We start from the raw sequence: 19,306 nt of genomic DNA, 5'->3' as shown, positions 1-19,306 counted from the left end.
AGAGATTATGCTAAGGAAAAAAGGGGTAGAGGAAATTAAAGATAAATGTAGTTTGAAAATATAAAATATTTAACATTAAGATCATTCATTGAAACATATCTTTTTTTAATTGATCTTAGATACATTTAGTGTAGAAATAAAAACGTTTATGCATAAGATTTTAGAACTAAATATTTTCTAATAATTTGCGTCGCTCCCCCACATTTTTAATAATGTACTATTCCAGGAAACGCGTCATACTAAACGGCTAATTTTGACTTTGTTGACTGTGCTATCTATTGGAAACCTCCTCAATGTCACGCATGTTGTTGTGTAACGCTAGTTGACTTGTTGGTTTCTAGTAGCTAAATTATATTATCTAATCATGCATAAATTAAATTGTATATTATCTAATTCTGTCAGGAGTGCCTGCCGACAGGTTGCTGGTTCCTTCAATGCAGGAGGCTCAATGTAAGTATCTCGTTTTTTTATTCGAAATCCCGTGCATGCAATTGACAGCTAGTTTAACGTTATTTTACGATGCTAGTTTGAGAACTGGTAGTGTGGTACTTTAAACTCGACAAAGACCTTTGCCGATTTAATTATACTGCCATGCGGCCAAGTGCACACCCTGAGGTTGAAGTTGCCCGAGTAGGTTTAGACAACAGGCACCTGTACGAGGAGGTAAGACAGGCAGGGAGTCCGGCACCTGTAGTGGGTATTTCGGAAGTGGTTTGGGAGGGAGTGCAGGCGCGGGGCCTGGACAACAGGCTCAAGGACCTGAATTGGTTGAGCCTCCATAAGTGCTTGCCGGTACGTTCCATCATGTACCGGCATAGTTTGGTGCGATCCCCCACCTGTCCAAGATCTGCTTGTGGCAGGGAGGAGACTGTGCGCCATGCCTTTTGGGACTTTGCCGGAGCAGTACGGGCTAGGGCACGGGTGTTGTTAGGAAAGGTAAGAGGGGATTTTGTTTTGACGTGAGAGAGGTGTAGGGAGAGCGAGAGGGACTGATAGGGACAGGTTTCTGCTCTGGCTTCTCATGAGTCTCTTTAAAAGGGGGCTGTGGGAAGCCAGGCAGAACATGGTCAAGACTGTAGGTCTGGGTGGGGCCTTATTATTATTATTTTTATAAACTTTTATTTAACTAGGCAAGTCGGAACAAAATCTTATTTACAATGATGGCCTACACTGGCCAAACCCGGACAAGGCTGGGCCAATTGTGCGTCGCCCTATGGGAATCCCAATCATGGCCGGTTGTGCAGTGCAATCACCCTCCTATCCCATCCATGTAAGAATGCTGTTCTTTGACTACAGCTCAGTGCCTTCCAAACTCATCATCATTAAGCTCAAGGCCCTGGGTCTCAACCCCTCCCTGTGCAACTGGGTCCTGGACTTTCTGATGGTCCGCCCTCAGGTGGTGAAGATTGGAAACAACACCTCCACTCCGCTGATCCTCAACACAGGGGCCCCACGAGAGCTCAGCCCCCTGCTGTACTCCTTGTTCACCCATGACTGTGTGGCCACGCACACCTCCAACTCAAAAAGCTTCTTGATATGCCACACCTGTCAGGTAGATGGATTATCTTGGCAAAGGAGAAATGCTCACTAAAAGGGATTTAAACACATTTGTGTAAATAATTTGAGAGAAATAAGCATTTTCTGGGATTGTTTATTTCAGCTCATGAAACCAACACCTTCACATGTGGTGTTTATATTCCTGTTCACTAGATGATCTGGGCAGTTACTGGACTGTCTCAACATGAACCAGTTGATTTATCAACACTTGTTAGCCAGTTGTGGAACCAGCGGTCTGCAGAGAGCAGTGTGCTGATTGGTTTATTCTCTGTTATAGTTGTGGAACCAGCGGTCTGCAGAGAGCAGTGTCCTCCAGTGCTGTCAGGATGCAAGAGGATGCCAGTGTCTCAGCCACACCTGGGAAAATATCCAAAGACTTCAGGTAACACTAGCTCTGACTAGGTGGCATTCTGCCTACAGCTCTCAGACTCTAGGTGGCATTCTGCCTTCTCCCTACAGCTCTGACTAGGTGGCATTCTGCCTTCTCCAGCTCTGACAGCTCTGACTCAGAGGTGGCATTCTGCCTTCTCCCATTCTGCCTTCTCCCTACAGCTCTGACTAGGTGGCATTCTGCCTTCTCCCTACAGCTCTGACTAGGTGGCATTCTGCCTTCTCCCTACAGCCTGACAGGTGGCATCTGACTAGGTGGCATTCTCCCTACAGCTCTGACTAGGTGGCATTCTCCCTACAGCTCTGACTAGGTGGCATTCTCCCTACAGCTCTGACTAGGTGGCATTCTCCCTACAGCTCTGACTAGGTGGCATTCTCCCTACAGCTCTGACTAGGTGGCATTCTCCCTACAGCTCTCAGACTCTAGGTGGCATTCTCCCTACAGCTCTCAGACTCTAGGTGGCATTCTCCCTACAGCTCTCAGACTCTAGGTGGCATTCTGCCTACAGCTCTCAGACTCTAGGTGGCATTCTGCCTACAGCTCTCAGACTCTAGGTGGCATTCTGCCTACAGCTCTCAGACTCTAGGTGGCATTCTGCCTACAGCTCTCAGACTCTAGGTGGCATTCTGCCTACAGCTCTCAGACTCTAGGTGGCATTCTGCCTACAGCTCTCAGACTCTAGGTGGCATTCTACCTACAGCTCAGACTCTAGGTGGCATTCTCCCTACAGCTCTCTGCCTACAGCTCTCAGCCATTCTGCCTACAGCTCAGTCTCTCTCTCCTCTACTTCCAGCCCAGAGAGACTGTATTGATCTTAGCCTTCTGATGACAAGACGTGCCGCTCTGTTCTGGGCCAGCTGCAGCTTAACTGCAGCTTAACTAGGTGTGTCCTTCAGAACTGAACCACAAGACTGGACAATAATCAAGCTAAGATCGAACTAGAGCCTGCAGGACTTGCTTTTTTGGAGGGTGGTGTCAGAAAAGCAGACAGACCTCTCCCCATCTTTACAACTATTGAATCTATATATGTTTTGACCAGGACAGTTTACACTCTTAAGACAACAACACCAAGTCATTTAGTTTCCTCAACGTGTTTACCAGTTGAGGTATAGTTCTGCCTGGAGGTGAGCTGCTGTTTTACAGGCTCCTAACCAACTGGGCTATTTATTAACACCAAGTCATTTAGTTTCCTCAACGTGTTTACCAGTTGAGGTATAGTTCTGGTGCTGGAGGTGACGGCTGCTGTTTTACAGGCTCCTAACCAACTGGGCTATTTATTATATTCACGCTGTTTGTAACTCATTGTTATTATTATTATTATATATATATTATTATCATATTATCATATTATTATCATTATTACATAATGTTGCTGCTCTACCGTCTCTTATGACCGAAAAGAGCTCCTGGACATCTGAACAGCGATTACTCACCTCGAACTGGACTATTATATCCACGTTGTTTGTAACTTATTGTGTACATAATGTTGCTGCTCTACCGTCTCTTATGACCGAAAAGAGCTCCTGGACATCTGAACAACGATTACTCACCTCGAACTGGACGCAGAGTTTTTTTTTTTAATTTAATGAGTCTGAAGCAAAGTATATAGTGCTTTGTCAAGACGAGGCCCAAATCCCCGTCATCAGCGTGAAGAAAAGGGGGAGGAGGGCGGGGTGCAAATTCTAAGGATTGGTAGACGAGTAGGTAAACCACCACTCCCCTCCGTATTATTGGCCAACGTGCTCATTGGAAAACAAACTGGGCCATCTACGATTTAAGACTCTCCTACCAACGGGACATTAAACAAACTGGCCCATCTACGATTTAAGACTCACGGGACATTAAACAAACTGGGCCATGTACGATTTAAGACTCTCTACCAACGGGACATTAAGCAAACTGGGCCATCTACGATTTAAGACTCTCCTACCCGGGACATTAAACAAACTGGGCCATCTACAGACTCCTACCAACGGGACATTAAACAAACTGGGCCATCTACGATTTAAGACTCTCCTACCAACGGGACATTAAACAAACTGGGCCATCTACGATTTAAGACTCTCCTACCAACGGGACATTAAACAAACTGGGCCATCTACGATTTAAGACTCTCCTACCAACGGGACATTAAACAAACTGGGCCATCTACGATTTAAGACTCTCCTACCAACGGGACATTAAACAAACTGGGCCATCTACGATTTAAGACTCTCCTACCAACGGGACATTAAACAAACTGGGCCATCTACGATTTAAGACTCTCCTACCAACGGGACATTAAACAAACTGGGCCATCTACGATTTAAGACTCCTACCAACGGGACATTAAACAAACTGGGCCATCTACGATTTAAGACTCTCCTACCAACGGGACATTAAACAAACTGGCCCATCTACGATTTAAGACTCCTACCAACGGGACATTAAACAAACTGGCCCATCTACGATTTAAGACTCTCCTACCAACGGGACATTAAACAAACTGGCCCATCTACGATTTAAGACTCTCCTACCAACGGGACATTAAACAAACTGGGCCATCTACGATTTAAGACTCTCCTACCAACGGGACATTAAACAAACTGGGCCATCTACGATTTAAGACTCTCCTACCAACGGGACATTAAACAAACTGGGCCATCTACGATTTAAGACTCCTACCAACGGGACATTAAACAAACTGGCCCATCTACGATTTAAGACTCTCCTACCAACGGGACATTAACTAGTAATATCTTATGTTTCACCGAGACGTGTGTCTACAACAGTCTTTGCTCAATATTGTCACGTTTCCCACAGTTTGCCCATGCTTCTTCCTCCTCTCTAAGTCACCTCCCCCCGATGCCTGGCCAGGACAGTGTGCTGAGATGGGCTGGGAAGAAGTACGAGGAGTTGCCAATAGCACATATCAAAGCCACATATAACAAGTAAGCTGACAGACAGTGATGTGAATAACTGATATATTAATGTCTCCCTCCAGTACACATGTCCAGGTGATATATATATATATATATATATTAATGTCTCCCTCCAGTACACATATCCAGGTGATATATATATATATTAATGTCTCCCTCCAGTACACATGTCCAGGTGACAGACTGTGAGGGCCAGTTCATGGTCAGAACATCGTGTGGAACCGAGGGGTTCAAGAACGTCAAGAAGTCCACTCCCATCGCTGCTCAGACAGCAGGCATCTCAGCCGCGGCGGTAAGATGAGACCACGTGGAAAATATAGATCATGTAGACGTATAGTTATAATCTGGCTGCTACAGACAAGAACACCGAGACATCTGTTCTCCACTAGATGGCACTAGAGCCTAAAAACTAACTGGCAAAAAGATGAATTTGTGTTTCCTGATGAATGGTCCTGTATTCTTCTTCTCCTGGGCAGAAGGCCTCAGCGGTGGGGGTGACGTTCGTCCGCGTGTTGGTGAAAGGTCTGGGTCCTGGACGCTTGGTGAGAACCTTTTTGATGAAATAGAGAATTCATACCGTAGAGATAAAGTGTTCACATGATGCATCTCCCCCACTCTGAAGTTATCCCAGCAGTTTGCCAGCAGCAGACCACCCTGTATCCCAGCAGTTAACCAGCAGCAGACCACCCTGTATCCCAGCAGTTTGCCAGCAGCAGACCACCCTGTATCCCAGCAGTTTGCCAGCAGCAGACCACCCTGCACCCCACTGCTGGCTTTAACCAGCAGCAGACCACCCTGTATCCCAGCAGCTTGCCAGCAGCAGACCACCCTGTATCCCAGCAGTTTGTCAGTAGCAGACCACCCTGCACCCCACTGCTGGCTTTAACCAGCAGCAGACCACCCTGTATCCCACTATGTTAACCAGCAGCAGACCACCCTGTATCCCACTGTGTTAACCAGCAGCAGACCACCCTGTATCCCACTGTGTCAACCAGCAGCAGACCACCCTGTATCCCACTGTGTCAACCAGCAGCAGACCACCCTGTATCCCACTGTGTTAACCAGCAGCAGACCACCCTGTATCCCACTATGTTAACCAGCAGCAGACCACCCTGTATCCCACTGTGTTAACCAGCAGCAGACCACCCTGTATCCCACTATGTTAACCAGCAGCAGACCACCCTGTATCCCACTGTGTTAACCAGCAGCAGACCACCCTGTATCCCACTATGTTAACCAGCAGCAGACCACCCTGTATCCCACTGTGTTAACCAGCAGCAGACCACCCTGTATCCCACTGTGTTAACCAGCAGCAGACCACCCTGTATCCCACTGTGTTAACCAGCAGCAGACCACCCTGTATCCCACTGTGTTAACCAGCAGCAGACCACCCTGTATCCCACTGTGTTAACCAGCAGCAGACCACCCTGTATCCCACTGTGTTAACCAGCAGCAGACCACCCTGTATCCCGCTGTGTTAACCAGCAGCAGACCACCCTGTATCCTACTGCTGGCTTTAACCAGCAGCAGACCACCCTGTATCCCACTGTGTTAACCAGCAGCAGACCACCCTGTATCCCACTGTGTTAACCAGCAGCAGACCACCCTGTATCCCACTGTGTTAACCAGCAGCAGACCACCCTGCATCCCACTGCTGGCTTTAACCAGCAGCAGACCACCCTGTATCCCACTGTGTTAACCAGCAGCAGACCACCCTGTATCCCACTGTGTTAACCAGCAGCAGACCACCCTGTATCCCACTGTGTTAACCAGCAGCAGACCACCCTGCATCCTACTGCTGGCTTTAACCAGCAGCAGACCACCCTGTATCCCACTGTGTTAACCAGCAGCAGACCACCCTGTATCCCACTGTGTTAACCAGCAGCAGACCACCCTGTATCCCACTATGTTAACAAGCAGCAGACCACCCTGCATCCCACTGTGTTAACCAGCAGCAGACCACCCTGTATCCCACTGTGTTAACCAGCAGCAGACCACCCTGTATCCCACTGTGTTAACCAGCAGCAGACCACCCTGTATCCCACTGTGTTAACCAGCAGCAGACCACCCTGCATCCCACTGTGTTAACCAGCAGCAGACCACCCTGCATCCCACTGTGTTAACCAGCAGCAGACCACCCTGTATCCCACTGTGTTAACCAGCAGCAGACCACCCTGTATCCCACTGTGTTAACCAGCAGCAGACCACCCTGTATCCCACTGTGTTAACCAGCAGCAGACCACCCTGTATCCCACTGTGTTAACCAGCAGACCACCCTGTATCCCACTGTGTTAACCAGCAGACCACCCTGTATCCCACTATGTTAACCAGCAGCAGACCACCCTGTATCCCACTATGTTAACCAGCAGCAGACCACCCTGTATCCCACTATGTTAACCAGCAGCATACCACCCTGTATCCCACTGTGTTAACCAGCAGCAGACCACCCTGTATCCCACTGTGTTAACCAGCAGCAGACCACCCTGTATCCCACTGTGTTAACCAGCAGACCACCCTGTATCCCACTGTGTTAACCAGCAGCAGACCACCCTGTATCCCACTGCTGGCTTTAACCAGCAGCAGACCACCCTGTATCCCACTGCTGGCTTTAACCAGCAGCAGACCACCCTGTATCCCACTGTGTTAACCAGCAGCAGACCACCCTGTATCCCACTGTGTTAACCAGCAGCAGACCACCCTGTATCCCACTGCTGGCTTTAACCAGCAGCAGACCACCCTGTATCCCACTGTGTTAACCAGCAGCAGACCACCCTGTATCCCACTGTGTTAACCAGCAGCAGACCACCCTGTATCCCACTGTGTTAACCGGCAGCAGACCACCCTGTATCCCACTGTGTTAACCGGCAGCAGACCACCCTGTATCCCACTGTGTTAACCGGCAGCAGACCACCCTGTATCCCACTGTGTTAACCAGCAGCAGACCACCCTGTATCCCACTGTGTTAACCAGCAGCCAGTATCCACTGTGTTAACTGTATCCCACTGTGTTAACCAGCAGCAGACCACCCTGTATCCCACTGTGTTAACCAGCAGCAGACCACCCTGTATCCCACTGTGTTAACCAGCAGCAGACCACCCTGTATCCCACTGTGTTAACCAGCAGCAGACCACCCTGTATCCCACTGTGTTAACCAGCAGCAGACCACCCTGTATCCCACTGTGTTAACCAGCAGCAGACCACCCTGTATCCTGTGTTAACCAGCAGCAGACCACCCTGTATCCCTGTGTTAACCAGCAGCAGACCACCCTGTATCCCACTGTGTTAACCAGCAGCAGACCACCCTGTATCCCACTGTGTTAACCAGCAGCAGACCACCCTGTATCCCACTGTGTTAACCAGCAGCAGACCACCCTGTATCCCACTGTGTTAACCAGCAGCAGACCACCCTGTATCCCACTGTGAACCAGCAGAGACCACCCTGTAACTGCTGGCTTTCCAGCAGCAGACCACCCTGTATCCACTGTGTTAACCAGCAGCAGACCACCCTGTATCCCACTGTGTTAACCAGCAGCAGACCACCCTGTATCCCACTGTGTTAACCAGCAGCAGACCACCCTGTATCCCACTGTGGCCCAGCAGTCAGTACCATGTCCACTGTGTTAACCAGCAGCAGACCACCCTGTATCCCACTGTGTTAACCAGCAGCAGACCACCCTGTATCCCACTGTATCCAGACACCCTGTGTTAACCAGCAGCAGACCACCCTGTATCCCACTGTGTTAACCAGCAGCAGACCACCCTGTATCCCACTGTGTTAACCAGCAGCAGACCACCCTGTATCCCACTGTGTTAACCAGCAGCAGACCACCCTGATCCCACTGTGTTAACCAGCAGCAGACCACCCTGTATCCCATGCTGGCTTTAACCAGCAGCAGACCACCCTGTATCCCACTGTGATAACCAGCAGCAGACCACCCTGTATCCTACTGTGTTAACCAGCAGCAGACAGTATCCCACTGTGTTAACCAGCAGCAGACCACCCTGCATCCCACTATGTTAACCAGCAGCAGACCACCCTGCATCCCACTGTGTTAACCAGCAGCAGACCACCCTGTATCCCACTATGTCCAGCAGCAGATACCCTGTATCCCACTATGTTAACCAGCAGCAGACCACCCTGTATCCCACTGTGTTAACCAGCAGACCACCCTGTATCCCACTATGTTAACCAGCAGCAGACCACCCTGTATCCCACTATGTTAACCAGCAGCAGACCACCCTGTATCCCACTATGTTAACCAGCAGCATACCACCCTGTATCCCACTGTGTTAACCAGCAGCAGACCACCCTGTATCCCACTGTGTTAACCAGCAGCAGACCACCCTGTATCCCACTATGTTAACCAGCAGCAGACCACCCTGTATCCCACTGTGTTAACCAGCAGCAGACCACCCTGTATCCTACTGCTGGCTTTAACCAGCAGCAGACCACCCTGTATCCTACTGCTGGCTTTAACCAGCAGCAGACCACCCTGTATCCCACTGTGTTAACCAGCAGCAGACCACCCTGTATCCCACTGTGTTAACCAGCAGCAGACCACCCTGTATCCCACTGTGTTAACCAGCAGCAGACCACCCTGTATCCCACTGTGTTAACCAGCAGCAGACCACCCTGCATCCCACTGTTAGGTAGCAGCAGACCACCCTGTATCCCACTATGTTAACCAGCAGCAGACCACCCTGTATCCCACTGTGTTAACCAGCAGCAGACCACCCTGTATCCCACTGTGTTAACCAGCAGCAGACCACCCTGTATCCCACTGTGTTAACCAGCAGCAGACCACCCTGTATCCCACTGTGTTAACCAGCAGCAGACCACCCTGTATCCCACTATGTTAACCAGCAGCAGACCACCCTGTATCCCACTATGTTAACCAGCAGCAGACCACCCTGTATCCTGTGTTAACCAGCAGCAGAACCCTGTATCCCACTGTGTTTACCAGCAGCAGACCACCCTGTATCCCACTCCTGTTAACCAGCAGCAGAACCCTGTATCCCACTGTGTTAACCAGCAGCAGACCACCCTGTATCCCACTGTGTTAACCAGCAGCAGACCACCCTGTATCCCACTGTGTCCAGCAGCAGACCACCCTGTATCCCACTGTGTTAACCAGCAGCAGACCACCCTGTATCCCACTGTTAACCAGCAGCAGACCACCCTGTATCCCACTGTGTTAACCAGCAGCAGACCACCCTGTATCCCACTGTGTTAACCAGCAGCAGACCACCCTGTATCCCACTGTGTTAACCAGCAGCAGACCACCCTGTATCCCACTGTGTTAACCAGCAGCAGACCACCCTGTATCCCACTGTGTTAACCAGCAGCAGACCACCCTGTATCCCACTGTGTTAACCAGCAGCAGACCACCCTGTATCCCACTGTGTTAACCAGCAGCAGACCACCCTGTATCCCACTGTGTTAACCAGCAGCAGACCACCCTGTATCCCACTATGTTAACCAGCAGCAGACCACCCTGTATCCCACTGTGTTAACCAGCAGCAGACCACCCTGTATCCCACTGTGTTAACCAGCAGCAGACCACCCTGTATCCCACTGTGTTAACCAGCAGCAGACCACCCTGTATCCCACTGTGTTAACCAGCAGCAGACCACCCTGTATCCCACTGTGTTAACCAGCAGCAGACCACCCTGTATCCCACTATGTTAACCAGCAGCAGACCACCCTGTATCCCACTGTGTTAACCAGCAGCAGACCACCCTGTATCCCACTATGTTAACCAGCAGCAGACCACCCTGTATCCCACTGTGTTAACCAGCAGCAGACCACCCTGTATCCCACTGTGTTAACCAGCAGCAGACCACCCTGTATCCCACTGTGTTAACCAGCAGCAGACCACCCTGCATCCCACTGTTAGGTAGCAGCAGACCACCCTGTATCCCACTATGTTAACCAGCAGCAGACCACACTGTATCCCACTGTGTTAACCAGCAGCAGACCACCCTGTATCCCACTGTGTTAACCAGCAGCAGACCACCCTGTATCCCACTGTGTTAACCAGCAGCAGACCACCCTGTATCCCACTGTGTTAACCAGCAGCAGACCACCCTGTATCCCACTATGTTAACCAGCAGCAGACCACCCTGTATCCCACTGTGTTAACCAGCAGCAGACCACCCTGTATCCCACTGTGTTAACCAGCAGCAGACCACCCTGTATCCCACTGTGTTAACCAGCAGCAGACCACCCTGTATCCCACTGTGTTAACCAGCAGCAGACCACCCTGTATCCCACTGTGTTAACCAGCAGCAGACCACCCTGTATCCCACTGTGTTAACCAGCAGCAAACCACCCTGTATCCCACTGTGTTAACCAGCAGCAGACCACCCTGTATCCCACTGTGTTAACCAGCAGCAGACCACCCTGTATCCCACTGTTGGCTTTAACCAGCAGCAGACCACCCTGTATCCCACTGTGTTAACCAGCAGCAGACCACCCTGTATCCCACTATGTTAACCAGCAGCAGACCACCCTGTATCCCACTGTTGGCTTTAACCAGCAGCAGACCACCCTGTATCCCACTGTGTTAACCAGCAGCAGACCACCCTGTATCCCACTATGTTAACCAGCAGCAGACCACCCTGTATCCCACTGTTGGCTTTAACCAGCAGCAGACCACCCTGTATCCCACTGTGTTAACCAGCAGCAGACCACCCTGTATCCCACTGTGTTAACCAGCAGCAGACCACCCTGTATCCCACTGTTGGCTTTAACCAGCAGCAGACCACCCTGTATCCCACTATGTTAACCAGCAGCAGACCACCCTGTATCCCACTGTGTTAACCAGCAGCAGACCACCCTGCATCCCACTGTGTTAACCAGCAGCAGACCACCCTGTATCCCACTATGTTAACCAGCAGCAGACCACCCTGTATCCCACTGTGTTAACCAGCAGCAGACCACCCTGCATCCCACTATGTTAACCAGCAGCAGACCACCCTGTATCCCACTGTGTTAACCAGCAGCAGACCACCCTGCATCCCACTGTGTTAACCAGCAGCAGACCACCCTGTATCCCACTGTGTTAACCAGCAGCAGACCACCCTGTATCCCACTATGTTAACCAGCAGCAGACCACCCTGTATCCCACTATGTTAACCAGCAGCAGACCACCCTGTATCCCACTATGTTAACCAGCAGCAGACCACCCTGTATCCCACTATGTTAACCAGCAGCAGACCACCCTGTATCCTACTGCTGGCTTGTTTCTGAAGCTAAGCAGGGTTGGTCCTGGTCATTCCCTGGATGGGAGACCAGATGCTGCTGGAAGTGGTGTTGGAGGGCCAGTAGGAGTCACTTTTTCCTCTGGTCTAAAACAATTTCCCAATACCCCAGGTCATTGCTTTAAACTTGAATGTGTTCTCAGTCAATTTACCATCTGGTTAATTAAACATCTGGTTTTGAATCTGTCAGAATCTTGTAGAGATGAGGAAAAGACGTTTGACTCGGTTCTGATGCATTTCTCTCTTGTGTGCAGTCTGCCATCAAGGGTCTGACCATGGGAGGATTGGAGGTTGTGTCCATCACAGACAACACCCCCGTACCACACAATGGTTGTCGCCCTCGCAAGGCTAGAAGAATATGAACAGGACCGTACCATCATGGACTGCAGGGGTCCAGCAATCTGTCTTGTAACATGCTTAATGTTGTTATATGAAGACATTTTTTTTACTGGTATTTAAGCATTTTGAAAAATACGTGTACATGAAGAAATGTTTAAAACATTCAGGGCCTGTTTCCCAGACACAGATTCATCCCTGGACTGAAAAACAAGTTCAATGTAGAATCCAGGACTTAATATGTGTCTGGGGAACTGGCCCTGAATGCATGTATCAGCACATCTAGTAACAGATAGAACATGATTCATCGATGTTTATTAAATCCATATACACCCAAACCCCTGTACAACATGTGTTATAAATACTAGGCTTCCATCGGGAGAGAACCTGGTCAGATCAGTCCATCGGGAGAGAACCTGGTCAGATCAGTCCATCGGGAGAGAACCTGGTCAGATCAGTCCATCGGGAGAGAACCTGGTCAGATCAGTCCATCGGGAGAGAACCTGGTCAGATCAGTCCATCGGGAGAGAACCTGGTCAGATCAGTCCATCAAGGTGGTCAGATCAGTCCATCGGGAGAGAACCTGGTCAGATCAGTCCATCGGGAGAGAACCTGGTCAGATCAGTCCATCGGGAGAGAACCTGGTCAGATCAGTCCATCGGGAGAGAACCTGGTCAGATCAGTCCATCGGGAGAGAACCTGGTCAGATCAGTCCAGCGGGAGAGAACCTGGTCAGATCAGTCCATCGGGAGAGAACCTGGTCAGATCAGTCCATCGGGAGAGAACCTGGTCAGATCAGTCCATCGGGAGAGAACCTGGTCAGATCAGTCCATCGGGAGAGAACCTGGTCAGATCAGTCCATGGGAGAGAACCTGGTCAGATCAGTCCATGGGAGAGAACCTCAGATCAGTCCATCGGGAGAGAACCTGGTCAGATCAGTCCATCGGGAGAACCTGGTCAGATCAGTCCATCGGGAGAGAACCTGGTCAGATCAGTCCATCGGAGAGAACCTGGTCAGATCAGTCCATCGGGAGAGAACCTGGTCAGATCAGTCCATCGGGAGAGAACCTGGTCAGATCAGTCCATCGGGAGAGAACCTGGTCAGATCAGTCCATCGGGACCTGGTCAGATCAGTCCATCGGGAGAGAACCTGGTCAGATCAGTCCATCGGGAGAGAACCTGGTCAGATCAGTCCATCGGGAGAGAACCTGGTCAGATCAGTCCATCGGGAGAGAACCTGGTCAGATCAGTCCATCGGGAGAGAACCTGGTCAGATCAGTCCATCGGGAGAGAACCTGGTCAGATCAGTCCAGCGGGAGAGAACCTGGTCAGATCAGTCCAGCGGGAGAGAACCTGGTCAGATCAGTCCATCGGGAGAGAACCTGGTCTGATCAGTCCATCGGGAGAGAACCTGGTCTGATCAGTCCATCGGGAGAGAACCTGGTCAGATCAGTCCATCGGGAGAGAACCTGGTCAGATCAGTCCAGCGGGAGAGAACCTGGTCAGATCAGTCCAGCGGGAGAGAACCTGGTCAACAGTCTGGGGAGAGAACCTGGTCAGATCAGTCCATCGGGAGAGAACCTGGTCAGATCAGTCCATCGGGAGAGAACCTGGTCAGATCAGTCCATCGGGAGAGAACCTGGTCAGATCAGTCCATCGGGAGAGAACCTGGTCAGATCAGTCCATCAAGTTTGTCACTATAACTAACATGAGGTGACCAACCAAAACATGCAGTTTTACAGAAACTCTGTTCATCAACTAGTCAAACGTTGCTAACCTGGTTCCTTCAAGGTGTACTGATAGGAGGGGTCAAACGTTGCTAACCTGGTTCCATCAAGGTGTACTGATGAGGTGTCAAACGTTGCTAACCTGGTTTCATCAAGGTGTACCGATAGGAGGGGTGAAACGTTACAGACCATGCTGACTTCCTGGTTCCATCAAGGTGTACTGAGGGGTAAACGGAGGGGTGTAAACGTTACAGACCATGCTGACTTCCTGGTTCCATCAAGGTGTACTGATAGGAGGGGTCAAACGTTACAGACCATGCTGACTTCCATCAAGGTGTCCTGATAGGAGGGGTCAAACGTTACAGACCATGCTGACTTCCTGGTTCCATCAAGGTGTACTGATAGGAGGGGTCAAACGTTACAGACCATGCTGACTTCCTGGTTCCATCAAGGTGTACTGATAGGAGGGGTCAAACGTTACAGACCATGCTGACTTCCATCAAGGTGTACTGATAGGAGGGGTCAAACGTTACAGACCATGCTGACTTCCTGGTTCCATCAAGGTGTACTGATAGGAGGGGTCGAACATTACAGACCATGCTGACTTCCTGGTTTCATCAAGGTGTACTGATAGGAGGGGTCAAACGTTACAGACCATGCTGACTTCCTGGTTCCATCAAGGTGTACTGATAGGAGGGGTCGAACATTACAGACCATGCTGACTTCCTGGTTTCATCAAGGTGTACTGATAGGAGGGGTCAAACGTTACAGACCATGCTGACTTCCTGGTTCCATCAAGGTGTACTGATAGGAGGGGTCAAACGTTACAGACCATGCTGACTTCCATCAAGGTGTACTGATAGGGGGGGTCAAACGTTACAGACCATGCTGACTTCCTGGTTCCATCAAGGTGTACTGATAGGAGGGGTCAAACGTTACAGACCATGCTGACTTCCTGGTTCCATCAAGGTGTACTGATAGGAGGGGTCAAACGTTACAGACCATGCTGACTTCCTGGTTCCATCAAGGTGTACTGATAGGAGGGGTCAAACGTTACAGACCATGCTGACTTCCTGGTTCCATCAAGGTGTACTGATAGGAGGGGTCAAACGTTGCTAACCTGGTTCCATCAAGGTGTACCGATAGGAGGGGTCAAACGTTACAGACCATGCTGACTTCCTGGTTCCATCAAGGTGTACTAATAGGCGGGGTGAAACGTTACAGACCATGCTGACTTCCTGGTTCCATCAAGGTGTACTGATAGGAGGGGTCAAACGTTACAGACCATGCTGACTTCCTGGTTCCATCAAGGTGTTCTGATAGGAGGGGTCAAACGTTACAGACCATGCTGACTTCCATCAAGGTGTCCTGATAGGAGGGGTCAAACGTTACAGACCATGCTGACTTCCTGGTTCCATCAAGGTGTACTGATAGGGGGGTCAAACGTTACAGACCATGCTGACTTCCTGGTTCCATCAAGGTGTACTGATAGGAGGGGTCAAACGTTACAGACCATGCTGACTTCCTGGTTCCATCAAGGTGTACTGATAGGAGGGGTCAAACGTTACAGACCATGCTGACTTCCTGGTTCCATCAAGGTGTACTGATAGGAGGGGTCAAACGTTACAGACCATGCTGACTTCCTGGTTCCATCAAGGTGTTCTGATAGGAGGGGTCAAACGTTACAGACCATGCTGACTTCCATCAAGGTGTCCTGATAGGAGGGGTCAAACGTTACAGACCATGCTGACTTCCTGGTTCCATCAAGGTGTACTGATAGGAGGGGTCAAACGTTACAGACCATGCTGACTTCCTGGTTCCATCAAGGTGTACTGATAGGAGGGGTCAAACGTTACAGACCATGCTGACTTCCTGGTTGCATCAAGGTGTACTGATAGGAGGGGTCAAACGTTACAGATCATGCTGACTTCCTGGTTCCATCAAGGTGTACTGATAGGAGGGGTCAAACGTTACAGACCATGCTGACTTCCTGGTTTCATCAAGGTGTACTGATAGGAGGGGTCAAACGTTACAGACCATGCTGACTTCCTGGTTCCATCAAGGTGTACTGATAGGAGGGGTCAAACGTTACAGACCATGCTGACTTCCTGGTTCCATCAAGGTGTACTGATAGGAGGGGTCAAACGACAGACCATGCTGACTTCCTGGTTCCATCAAGGTGTACTGATAGGAGGGGTCAAACGTTACAGACCATGCTGACTTCCTGGTTCCATCAAGGTGTACTGATAGGAGGGGTCAAACGTTGCTGACTTCCTGGTTCCATCAAGGTGTACTGATAGGTGAGGGGTGAAACGTTACAGACCATGCTGACTTCCTGGTTCCATCAAGGTGTACTGATAGGAGGGGTCAAACGTTACAGACCATGCTGACTTCCTGGTTCCATCAAGGTGTTCTGATAGGAGGGGTCAAACGTTACAGACCATGCTGACTTCCATCAAGGTGTCCTGATAGGAGGGGTCAAACGTTACAGACCATGCTGACTTCCTGGTTCCATCAAGGTGTACTGATAGGAGGGGTCAAACGTTACAGACCATGCTGACTTCCTGGTTCCATCAAGGTGTACTGATAGGAGGGGTCAAACGTTACAGACCATGCTGACTTCCTGGTTGCATCAAGGTGTACTGATAGGAGGGGTCAAACGTTACAGACCATGCTGACTTCCTGGTTCCATCAAGGTGTTCTGATAGGAGGGGTCAAACGTTACAGACCATGCTGACTTCCATCAAGGTGTCCTGATAGGAGGGGTCAAACGTTACAGACCATGCTGACTTCCTGGTTCCATCAAGGTGTACTGATAGGAGGGGTCAAACGTTACAGACCATGCTGACTTCCTGGTTCCATCAAGGTGTACTGATAGGAGGGGTCAAACGTTACAGACCATGCTGACTTCCTGGTTGCATCAAGGTGTACTGATAGGAGGGGTCAAACGTTTACAGATCATGCTGACTTCCTGGTTCCATCAAGGTGTACTGATAGGAGGGGTCGAACATTACAGACCATGCTGACTTCCTGGTTTCATCAAGGTGTACTGATAGGAGGGGTCAAACGTTACAGACCATGCTGACTTCCTGGTTCCATCAAGGTGTACTGATAGGAGGGGTCAAACGTTACAGACCATGCTGACTTCCTGGTTCCATCAAGGTGTACTGATAGGAGGGGTCAAACGTTACAGACCATGCTGACTTCCTGGTTCCATCAAGGTGTACTGATAGGAGGGGTCAAACGTTGCTAACCTGGTTCCATCAAGGTGTACTGATAGGAGGGGTCGAACATTACAGACCATGCTGACTTCCTGGTTTCATCAAGGTGTACTGATAGGAGGGGTCAAACGTTACAGACCATGCTGACTTCCTGGTTCCATCAAGGTGTACTGATAGGAGGGGTCAAACGTTACAGACCATGCTGACTTCCTGGTTCCATCAAGGTGTACTGATAGGAGGGGTCAAACGTTGCTGACTTCCTGGTTCCATCAAGGTGTACTGATAGGAGGGGTCAAACGTTACAGACCATGCTGACTTCCTGGTTCCATCAAGGTGTACTGATAGGAGGGGTCAAACGTTGCTGACTTCCTGGTTCCATCAAGGTGTACTGATAGGCGGGGTGAAACGTTACAGACCATGCTGACTTCCTGGTTCCATCAAGGTGTACTGATAGGAGGGGTCAAACGTTACAGACCATGCTGACTTCCTGGTTCCATCAAGGTGTTCTGATAGGAGGGGTCAAACGTTACAGACCATGCTGACTTCCATCAAGGTGTCCTGATAGGAGGGGTCAAACGTTACAGACCATGCTGACTTCCTGGTTCCATCAAGGTGTACTGATAGGAGGGGTCAAACGTTACAGACCATGCTGACTTCCTGGTTCCATCAAGGTGTACTGATAGGAGGGGTCAAACGTTACAGACCATGCTGACTTCCTGGTTGCATCAAGGTGTACTGATAGGAGGGGTCAAACGTTACAGACCATGCTGACTTCCTGGTTCCATCAAGGTGTTCTGATAGGAGGGGTCAAACGTTACAGACCATGCTGACTTCCATCAAGGTGTCCTGATAGGAGGGGTCAAACGTTACAGACCATGCTGACTTCCTGGTTCCATCAAGGTGTACTGATAGGAGGGGTCAAACGTTACAGACCATGCTGACTTCCTGGTTCCATCAAGGTGTACTGATAGGAGGGGTCAAACGTTACAGACCATGCTGACTTCCTGGTTGCATCAAGGTGTACTGATAGGAGGGGTCAAACGTTTACAGATCATGCTGACTTCCTGGTTCCATCAAGGTGTACTGATAGGAGGGGTCGAACATTACAGACCATGCTGACTTCCTGGTTTCATCAAGGTGTACTGATAGGAGGGGTCAAACGTTACAGACCATGCTGACTTCCTGGTTCCATCAAGGTGTACTGATAGGAGGGGTCAAACGTTACAGACCATGCTGACTTCCTGGTTCCATCAAGGTGTACTGATAGGAGGGGTCAAACGTTGCTGACTTCCTGGTTCCATCAAGGTGTACTGATAGGAGGGGTCAAACGTTATAGACCATGCTGACTTCCATCAAGGTGTCCTGATAGGAGGGGTCAAACGTTACAGACCATGCCGACTTCCTGGTTCCATCAAGGTGTACTGATAGGAGAGGTCAAACGTTACAGACCATGCTGACTTCCTGGTTCCATCAAGGTGTTCTGATAGGAGGGGTCAAACGTTATAGACCATGCTGACTTCCATCAAGGTGTCCTGATAGGAGGGGTCAAACGTTACAGACCATGCTGACTTCCTGGTTCCATCAAGGTGTACTGATAGGAGGGGTCAAACGTTACAGACCATGCTGACTTCCATCAAGGTGTACTGATAGGAGGGGTCAAACGTTACAGACCATGCTGACTTCCTGGTTCCATCAAGGTGTACTGATAGGAGGGGTCAAACGTTACAGACCATGCTGACTTCCTGGTTCCATCAAGGTGTACTGATAGGAGGGGTCAAACGTTGCTAACCTGGTTCCATCAAGGTGTACTGATAGGAGGGGTCAAACGTTACAGACCATGCTGACTTCCATCAAGGTGTTCTGATAGGAGGGGTCAAACGTTACAGACCA

At 49.9% G+C, this 19,306-nt stretch overlaps 1 protein-coding gene across 1 annotated transcript; it reads left to right on the top strand.

The window, feature by feature from the left end:
• The first annotated feature begins 243 nt into the window (after positions 1-243).
• Positions 244-12,806, top strand: LOC135565455 (small ribosomal subunit protein uS11m-like). Its single transcript, XM_065012516.1, has 6 exons — positions 244-450; positions 1,835-1,939; positions 4,780-4,878; positions 5,032-5,161; positions 5,346-5,411; positions 12,387-12,806. The coding sequence occupies exons 1-6, from the start codon at positions 365-367 to the stop codon at positions 12,492-12,494; spliced, it is 594 nt and encodes a 197-aa protein (XP_064868588.1). The 5' UTR covers positions 244-364; the 3' UTR covers positions 12,495-12,806.
• Positions 12,807-19,306: the final 6,500 nt, after the last annotated feature.

This window comes from Oncorhynchus nerka, linkage group LG27, assembly GCF_034236695.1.
Source record: "Oncorhynchus nerka isolate Pitt River linkage group LG27, Oner_Uvic_2.0, whole genome shotgun sequence".
In the NCBI taxonomy this organism is placed as follows: Eukaryota; Metazoa; Chordata; class Actinopteri; order Salmoniformes; family Salmonidae; genus Oncorhynchus; species Oncorhynchus nerka.
Note: the sequence above shows the minus strand (reverse complement) of the source record. Positions and strands in the feature narration are given on the sequence as shown.

Excerpts from the sequence above, each read along its gene's own strand:
- LOC135565455 (XM_065012516.1), top strand. The coding sequence starts at position 365 with ATGCATAAATTAAATTGTATATTATCTAATTCTGTCAGGAGTGCCTGC. Across the intron at positions 1,940-4,779 it reads AAAATATCCAAAGACTTCAG|TCACCTCCCCCCGATGCCTG; the intron begins GTAACACTAGCT and ends CTCCTCTCTAAG. Across the intron at positions 5,412-12,386 it reads GTCTGGGTCCTGGACGCTTG|TCTGCCATCAAGGGTCTGAC; the intron begins GTGAGAACCTTT and ends TCTTGTGTGCAG.